The 9106-nt window shown below is 56.8% G+C and overlaps 1 protein-coding gene across 1 annotated transcript in view; it reads right to left on the bottom strand.

Annotated features, from left to right (window-relative positions):
- Nucleotides 1-4051, bottom strand: part of LOC104873977 (serine/threonine-protein phosphatase 5) — a 19402-nt gene extending 15351 nt beyond the window's left edge. The window contains exon 1 of the mRNA XM_033765863.1: nucleotides 3787-4051. Within this exon, the coding sequence (XP_033621754.1) occupies nucleotides 3787-3831 (45 nt within the window). The 5' untranslated portion in view covers nucleotides 3832-4051. The remainder of the gene's footprint in view (nucleotides 1-3786) is intronic.
- Between the last annotated feature and the right edge of the window lie 5055 nt (nucleotides 4052-9106).

Raw genomic sequence — 9106 nt, 5'->3', positions numbered from 1 at the left:
TTTTTGGTACAGGGGACTAAACTCAGGACCTTGTGCTTGCAAGGCAAGTGCAGCATCACTGAGCTAAATCCCCGGCCTCCAAACATACCGCTTTTAAAAAGTGGTTTCTTCCGCTGCAAGAGCTCACTGGCAATAACTACAGTGTGATGGAGCTGACTGAACCCAACAGGCTCCGCATCCCCGCAGGAGGCCCCGGGGCTGCACGTGTGGGAACTGGGAACTGTCTGGACCTCAGAGGCCACTCCGTGCACACTCTGTGCTACAGGGCACCCATGGCAGGTGTTGGGCAGTGCCTGGCAATCACCTGTGCTCCCATTTCAGCAGCAAACCCATCACACAGGAGCAGCTGAGACCATCCGTGGCTTTACTGCTATGCAGGTGAGCGCTGGCAGCCAAGGTGTCGCCTTTATCAGAACTGCTTGGGTTTTGGAACAGTCCACCAGCAGACCCGCATAACAAAGGGTAATGGGGAGCATTACAATTCACCCACAAGGTATAATGACGCGTGGCCAGAGACGGGCCGTGCCTGCTGCGGACACAGCTGGGGGGAGGGCAGGCTGCCAGGACAGGCAGCGCCTCGTCTCACTGCCTAGGTGAGAGTCACCCTCTGGTGAGTTAGTCGGACAGGTCACACCCAGCAGCCCTGCACAGTGAAAGATGAGACTGGAGAGCCCAGCTGCTTCTGGAGCTCGGGGTGAGCACTGAGCCAAAGAACTCTGCCCACTGCTGCGGCAGGTCAGGTGCCCCTATCTGGGACAAGGCCACCACCTGCTGGGATTCCTGTGGAGCCTCAAGACAGTGACCTACCTCCCCAGGCCTTGGTTTCCTTGTCTCGAAGCAAGGGATAATGGGTCCTCAATGGTCCCCACCATGCAGGGCTATGGTGCGGACTAAATGAGCTATGGCAGGAAGGCCGTCACTGTGCCTGGACCCCAGGGAGTGCTGTGAGAAGCACTGGCTCTGTTTTCTTTTTTTGGTACCAGGGATTGAACTTGGGACCTTGTGCTCGCAAGGCAGGCGACTGCACCACTGAGCTAAATCCCTAGCCCAGCATTGGCTCTGACTAACCCTGTCCCAGGACATCTGGGCGCTTCTGTGGGCCTGCAGGGTAAAATGCATTTCTAAAGGACCACATTAGATGTTGCTCTCACAAACCAAAGCCAAGCTCATCACAAACCAAAACCAAAGCCAGAGACTACAGGCAGTGTGGGCAGTGCAGGCAGTGCAGGCAGGAAGAGTGCCCAGATCTGGGTGGGCCTGCGAGACCCTCTGAGCTCTAAGAACAGACAGGAGAGACACAGTGGTGTTTGAGAGGGGGCTACAAGAAGGAAAAGGCCCATCTGGAAGGGAGGGGTGTGTGTACAGGGCCGACACTGCCCATGGGAAAGGGAGATGGACCACCGAGGGCCAAGGGTTGGCCCCGAAGCGGGAGCAGGCGGAGACACTCCCAGTGCCCTCACTCTAGCCAAGTCCTGCTGGCCGTAACAGCCCTTCCTGCAGGGCACCCCCATGTGGTTCCTGCAGACACCCGGAGGCAACAGTCACACCTTCCCTAAAGGCAATAATCTCACCGAATGCTGTGCAGCAGGCCCTAACATCCTCCCCCTTTTGCAGATGAGAACACCGAGGCCCCCCAAGAGCCAAGGCCCTTGGTGCCACATAGCTGGCATCTGAGCCGGGCTGGCCATGAACCTCAGTGTCCTTGCTACGGAGCTGGCGTCTCTAAGACCTGCACTGGTGACCTTCTGACTGTCTCACAATAAGAAATAGGTGTGATTTTATATCACACCTGGCGCAGATCTCTAATCATGAAAGTAAAAAATACTTTTCACAGGATAATATATACACACACTGGCTCCAGTGAACTGTTTTTTTCTGCTTTAGGCATCAGCCACTCAGCTGACTTCATGGCTTACAAAGTTTCAACCACGGATTCTGGGCGAGTCCCAGCTCTGCCACCCCCTTGCTAGGTGACCCTGGAGATGTCGCCTTTCTCTAGGCCTCAGTGCCTTTCCTGCATGGTGGATGGGATTCATTTCTGGCAGCCCTGAGCCCACCGTGAGCAAGCGGAAGAGGAAACTGAGGCTGAGCCAGGGAGGCCTTCACCCTAGGGCCCAGCTGCTGAAGGCTGAGCCTCAGGCTCGTTCACTCAAGGGCAGACCTCGCCCTGCCTCCACAGCCAGCTGCTGAGCTGAGGGGATGGGGCCTGGGCAGGTCTCACTGACACTCCAACCTCTGGTGCAAGACCCCCAGGGAGCAGGAGGCAGAGAGTCTCTGGGCCCTGCCCTGAGCTTCAGGAGCAGAGAGCAGGGTGGAGCAAGTGGAGCAGGCTGATGGCCTAGGGGTGGCCGTGTGGACGGCAACAATCTCAGACCCTGTGCTGATAGGCCGGGTGCTGGGTGTGGTCCTGCCTCAGTCAGTCCCACAAAGGGCTCTGGGCTCCCCGCCAGCCCTTAAGGCACCCACGAGGCCTGGCCACCACTCAGATGTGCTGAGTGCACAGCTGGCTGGAACTGACTCCTTATTCACAGGGTGGCAAAGACCCACTCTCCACCTATCCTGGGCTCCTCCGGGCGCCTCCTCTTTCCAGAGCCCTGCCCCCTGCCCGACAGCCCTCTGGGTTAGTCATTACTGAGCCCTGCAGCCCCAATGACCTTTACTCACATCACTTCACCAGAGCCCCGCAGCAGCCGGGTTCGGGGGGGCACGGCCAAGGAATGGCTTAGGCACCCAAGCTCCTGGGGATTCTTGTGCTACCACTTCTGCCACCTCTCCAGACGATGTCCCCTCCCTCCCTGACGGTGTTCCTCACCCCAGGCTCCCTGCAACCGCAGACATAGCTTCCCAGATGCCTCAGTGTCCCTGCCCACAGGACAGAGGCACGGTGCAGGGTGGGCGAGCAGACAGCTCCTACGCAGCTCCTGCTAAGTCCCGGCCTCAGGTGACAGGTGATGAGCAGGACCAGCACGCCTGCTCTCGGGGAAACTGATTCTCGGAAGGAGGGGGCAGTTTCAGGGTCACAGGGGCTGAGCTTAGTGCTGGACAAGCAACGTAACGCCCCAGGCCTCAGGCTCCTCACTCGGTTCCCCTCCCAGAGCTGCTGCGGTCAGCACGGGGGCGCAGGACACACTGTCCAAAGGCGCATCTCACCAGGGCAGCACCACTACTCAGGCCTCTAGCCGGGCAGCAAGTGAGGAGGAGCAAGTGGCTAATCCTGCATGCTCTAGTCCCACCCAAAGCCACGGCCACACATCCCCGTGTGCTGTCGCTTTACACGTCACCCTGTTCTATTCCCTACAAAAGCACAGATCCTCATCTGCAATCACTTTGTTCACCTATTCCATCACGTAGGGGTCTTTGGCTGTCCCAAAGCTAAGCTCCAGCAGCAGGGCTGTGTGGCTCTCGCTCATGGTCAGTGACAGCAGCGGTGACAATCATAAGGGAGTTATCATGGGAGACTGACTATGTGTCAGCACTACTCTAGGATCTGAAAAGTAGAAGTGCTTTCGCTCCCAGTAGCAGCCCTCGGGGAGGTCCTAGCTTCTCCTCAGTCCACAGATGTGGAAGGGAAGGCACAGCAAGGAGTGTGACTCGTCCAAGGTCACAGAGCTTGTGACGGCAGAGCTGGGACAGGAATCCCGCAGCCTGCTCCAGGCTAGGGCCCTGTGGCACCTGCTGGACCAGTGAGTGGAGGGGATGCGGGGCCGCCTCTGCACTCCCTCGCTGCCTCCCATCCACCTGGCTCGGGGGGCCGGGAGCTGGCCCATTCCCCGAGGCCTGGCTCACCGTCTCATAGTCACGCAGGGCGGCCCGGAACTTGCCCAGTGCCATGTTGCTGGCGGCCCGGCGGTAATAGCCCTTGATGTACTTCTTGTCGATCTCGATGGCCCGCGTGGCGTCGGCCAGTGCATAGCCGTAGCATTCGGTGCGCAGGTAGGCCAGGCTGCGGTTGCCGTAGTAGATGGCATTGCTGGGGTTCAGCTCGATGGCCTGGCTGTAGAACTTGATGGCGTTCTCGTAGTCCTTGGCTATGGAGAAGGAGATATCATGAGATCAGGCCCTGGGCCCTGGCACCGTCTCCTTATTTACAGGTGAGGAAACTGAGGTCCAAAGTGGAGCTCAGAAAGGTCTCCTCAGCTACTTCCTCTTCCCTGTCCCAACTGTCCCACCCCAGCTCTGGCTTCGTCCCCTCAGACCAGTTAATTCCACCTTCAATTCTGCCTACCCAGTGCCCAAGCTGGGTATTATTTCTCACAAGACTCCAGGAGGGGCTCGCTTGGTTGTCCAGTTCCCCCAGAAAAGAGAGGGCCATGCGGGAGATGAGGTGAAGAGAGGGGAAGCAATAACTTAGGCCTCCAGAATGGAGGAAGAGCATTCTCCACAGAAGCCACAGCAAGCAGGAAGGCCTGGAGTGGACAGGCAGAGGCTGGTGTAGCCGGGGAAGGCAGGAGAGATGGCAGAGAGGCTGATGGGACAGATTCCCTGGGCACTGGCATCCAGAGGGTTGGATGTTGATGTTCTATGGGTGGTGACAGGATGTGACATCTAGCCAAGGGCAAAAAGTCGACTTTATTTGAAATGAGCCACAGCTGTGCCCCATGCTCTACATCCTGACCTGTGGAATCCTCATGTCTCCGCAGCTTAAGTACCATCTGGCGTGCACCTGACAGAAGAGCCAGAGGTCTTGTTCAAGGTCGCATGCCCAGTATGTACCTGAAAAGCCAGGCTCGCCTCCTCCCACACACCATGCAACAGGAAGGAGGAGCCAGGGCTGGACATCCTCAGAGGTTTGCCCCAACTCGGAGGCCAGGAGGTGACGGGTGCCACACAGTTTTGGAACACGTGTCTGTCACTAAACCCTCACAACAACCTGAGGTCGGCTGCCTCAGCCCATTCTCCAGATGAGGGGACTGAAGCTGACTGAGGAAGATCTGAGAGGGGTCACATAGAAAGTGACACAAGCAAGCCAGGCCAAGACCAAAATGCCCAGAAGGCCCTCCCCACCCATGCCTGGACGTGCTCTAGGTGGGAGCCTGCCACAAGGCAGGCAGAGACACAGGGTGGGTGGTCTGGGCCCAGTCCTTGGCTCTGCCTCTTACTAGCTGTGTGTGTTGGACAACTTACATACCCCCTCCAGACTTGAGTTCCAGAGTCTTCTCCTACGGTACCTTGAAGCCTAAAGTAGTTTTTTTTAGCCTTCTCCAGAGCACCTACCTAACAGCTGTGACCTTCCTGTTTTCCTTGTTTGCTTATAATCAATATCCCGCATCTGGACCTAAACTAAGGGTGCAGCCCATCTGTCTTACTTTCTTGAGCTCCTGCCCTGTGTGGAGACATCGAAGTCCCCAGTCCTGCTCGCCCATGGCTCACAGCTGAGTGGAGGAGAATGATCTGACCCAGACAGACAGTGATGCTCCAGAGTGTTTAGGGATCAGGCAACCCAGAGCGGACACTGGAGCTGAGACCTGGAGGGTAAGAGTGAGTCAGAGGAAGAACAGAGGGAGAGGAGGAAGTGAAGGAGGAAGGGAAGGAAGAAGGGAAGGAGGGAAAGACAAGAGTGACAGAGACTGAAAATGAGAGGAGGGGGAAGCCAGGTCTTAGGGCTATGGCCAGGGACAGTATGACAATCCTCCCTGGCAATCTGCCACGTGGCTCAAATGTCCCTCCCTTCGGGAAGCCCTACTTGACCTCTGGTCTGGTTGGGTGACCCCTTCACCCCAGCCAGCCAGTGCACTGAGTGTAAGGTGTTCCTGCGTCTTGTGGCACAGGGCCAGGCTCCTCACATCAGGCTGCGCAGATCCTTGACACGAGACAGTAGGCAAACAGCCTCCTCCCTCCGAACCTCAGTTGGTTCATCAGAAATGAAGACTCATCATGGGCTCTGCCTCAGTGGTGGCTTCGGAGAGATCTACACACTTGCGGAGGGTAGGTGGCTGCAGCCAATGAAGGACTAAACAAAGCTAAGAGGGCAGGGGGACAGGAAGGAAATGGGAGGGGCAGCGCTACCCAGCGCCACACCACGGGGGAGGCCCAGCCCTGCTCTGCGTGCTTCCCAGACAGCAGCACGGCAAACCCTCCAGGCAGGCCCCACTGCAGAGGGAGGCGCAGCTGGGTCAAGGCCCTTGTCCGGGCAGGGGCTTTACCACAAGTGCTTCTCCACCCACTCTAGACCAGGAGGACCCTTAGGACTTAAGCACACACCCTCCCCCATTTTGCAGAAAGAGGCATTGAGGCCCGGGGAGAAGGGAGGGGTGCAGCCACTCTTCCTGGACTCAGACTCCGTCCTACTGAGTCTCCTGTTCCCCACTGCAGCCCCTTTTCTTCCCACAGAGACCAGGACAATTCTGAAGCTGTGAGGTGAGCACGTGCCCAGGAAGGGGAAGGGGATATCCGGGGGCTGCCGCTTACACTCTGACCTTGGGTAAGCAGTTTCGCTTCACTGAGCCCGCTTCCTCTATAAAACAAACAGGGCTGCTCCTACCCACTTCCCAGTGCCTCGGGGAAGACCAGCCCAGGTATACAGGCCACCTCTGGGGCTCAATTAAAGTGAGCTGTAATTATTCTTTTTATTGTTATTCCCACAGCCCCTGAGCATTGGGCTCGGTAGGTGCTTGCTACTGCCTGCAGGACTGTGAGGCTGGACCAGGGGGGTGTTCACCAAGCCAGCACCTTGACAGGCACCTCCTGCCGCCTGCCCACCCACCTCAGGGCTCCCGAGCACACAGGGCCCAGGCCCAGGCAAGGGCCCCGCCCCATGTCTTACTCTTTCCTCTCATTCTCACCTAGCTTCAGCAGCAGCCCCAATTCTTGCTATTTTTCTTAAGCTCCATGGAAGGGACAGCTTTACCCTCAATCCTATCACCCAGCTGGAGACCCGGCCTCAGCCTGGAGGCCTCCTGACCCCAGCCCCCAAGCCCAGCATGTTCTTCATTCTGTCAGAGCAGCTTCCTGAGCATCTCTCACAGCCATTCCTTCGCTTCCATCCTCATGACCCCACCCCCGCCCCTCCCGGGTTCCTGCCCCAGACTCCAGTCCTGCCCCTCCAGAGCCTTCCTAAAGCACAGGCCCACCCATGTCCTTTCTGTTTGGTGCCAACCAAGGCTTCCCAAAGCCCTCAGCTGAAAACCAGGGCCCTAAACAATCTGCTGCCTGCATCCTCTCCATACACTCCCTCACCTCCTCCATTCCAACTGCTCCTCCCCCAGGTGGGGGTTCCGCTTACCTTTAGGCTATGGCACAGGGTTCTTTCTGCCTAGAGAAACACACACACACACACACACACACACACACACACACACACACACACACACACACACACAGAGCCTGCAGCCACAGCCATTGTCATTTCCTCAGCTTCCGCTCCTCCTGCCCGGTCTGAGGCCCTACCACCTTTCACCTGTCCTCTGGTCTAGCCTCCCTCCTGGGCTGCTGTCTTGCCTTGTATCCAGTCTCCATACACCAGCCAGCAGCACAGGATCCTTTCCCAAAGCTAATCAGACTGTGTGTGGCTCCTCTCCTAAAACCCTCATGGCTCCCCATCACCCTCAGGATGACACTCATACTCCCCAGCCCAGCCTCCAAGGCTCTACCGCTGGCTGAATCTCACCAGTCCTACCTCCTTCCCATCGCTCCCATCTGATTAAACTTCTCCATACTTTGTTCCCATTGGGGAAAGTTCCCACTTCCAACCACCTCCAGAGTTTCCCAGGTGTGAGTCTCTCTTCTTTCCTGCAGAATCAACTCTGCCTCTGTTGGACTATGCCTGAAAAAGCAGAGTCACTTGACACACTGCCCTGCAGAGCCAAACTACTCAGACCCTTGTCAGTATCTGCTATCTCATCTTCCTCATCTTCCATTTACCCCACAGTGCCCTCCTAGCTGACGATCACTCTGTCATTCCCCAGCAACAGGTCTTATCAACACCACCGCCTGCATCCACAGAACCAAATCCAACAGCCAAGGCTTGGTGCTCACTTTGGCAGCCTCTGAGTGAAGAAACCTGACCCTCCTTCTAGAAGCACTATGTTCTCTCAGCTTCTGTGACGCCTTCTCTTCCACCTCACTAACCACTTATTCTCAGCATCCTCCTCTTGCATTCTAAATGTTAGAATTCCTCAGGGTTCCAACAGAGATCTTCTCTAGATCCTACTCTTAGGTGACCTCATCCATTCCAACCATACACTGATCAAGCCCAAACTTTTCTCCAGTCCAGACCTATTCAATGTCTCTTCCTGGACAGGTGAGTAAGACAGGTGAGACCCTGCATGATCTAGCCCCTATCCTCACCTTATCTTGAATCAGTGTCTTCCCTGAACTTGCTCAGGCCATGAGAGGCTCCTTTCACTCCTCACCCCAGGGCCCCTGCACATGCCGCTCCACCTAACTAGAATACTTCCGCCCCAGTTCTCTTGAGTTTCCATTTAAATGCCTCCTTTCTCCACAAAGCATTCCCTGACCACCTTATCTGAAGTAGTTCCCAACCTTTATTCTCTACTTCATCACCTTGTTGGTTTTCTTTCAACTTAAGTCATTTATTTATTTGCATGCTTGCCCAATGTGACTCCGCTGCTATGTTACAAGTTGTCTAAGGGTAGGGCCACATGTGTCTCATTCACTGCTCCCAAAGGCTCCTACATGTCCCTTTTCCTCGAGTCACCCCAAGTCTATTCCCTTGGCCCCTCCCAATCTAATGATCTATCCCCTAACCCCACAAAGTTCCCTTCTCTCTGGGGCTGCCCTCCCACTTGGTGGTACCCAACCCGGATCTCCCCACTTGGTAGCACCATCACTCCTCATGCCACTACTAGGTAGCGCCCTCTTTAGGTCTCACCACACCTCTCTCACTTGATAGCTCTCACATGCCGGCCCCCCTCCCGCTCCACACTTGGTAGCGCCCGCCTCAGTCTCCCCACTTAGTAGCTTCCGCTCGGAATGCCACTTCTAGACATTACCCCTCCTCCCAGAAGCCCCCTATGTCGCCCTTTGGTAGCGCCATCCCGGGCCTCCCTACACCCAGTCACTTGGTACTGCCTGCCCCGCGCCGGGGCTGCCGCTCCGCGTTGCCACGGTTCCGCGCGGCACCCCTCGGCCTGGGCCACTGTCCATC

Source organism: Fukomys damarensis, unplaced genomic scaffold (genome assembly GCF_012274545.1).
Source record: "Fukomys damarensis isolate Sample0158 unplaced genomic scaffold, DMR_v1.0_HiC HiC_scaffold_19, whole genome shotgun sequence".
In the NCBI taxonomy this organism is placed as follows: domain Eukaryota; kingdom Metazoa; phylum Chordata; class Mammalia; order Rodentia; family Bathyergidae; genus Fukomys; species Fukomys damarensis.
This window is presented reverse-complemented; position numbering and strand designations above follow the sequence as displayed.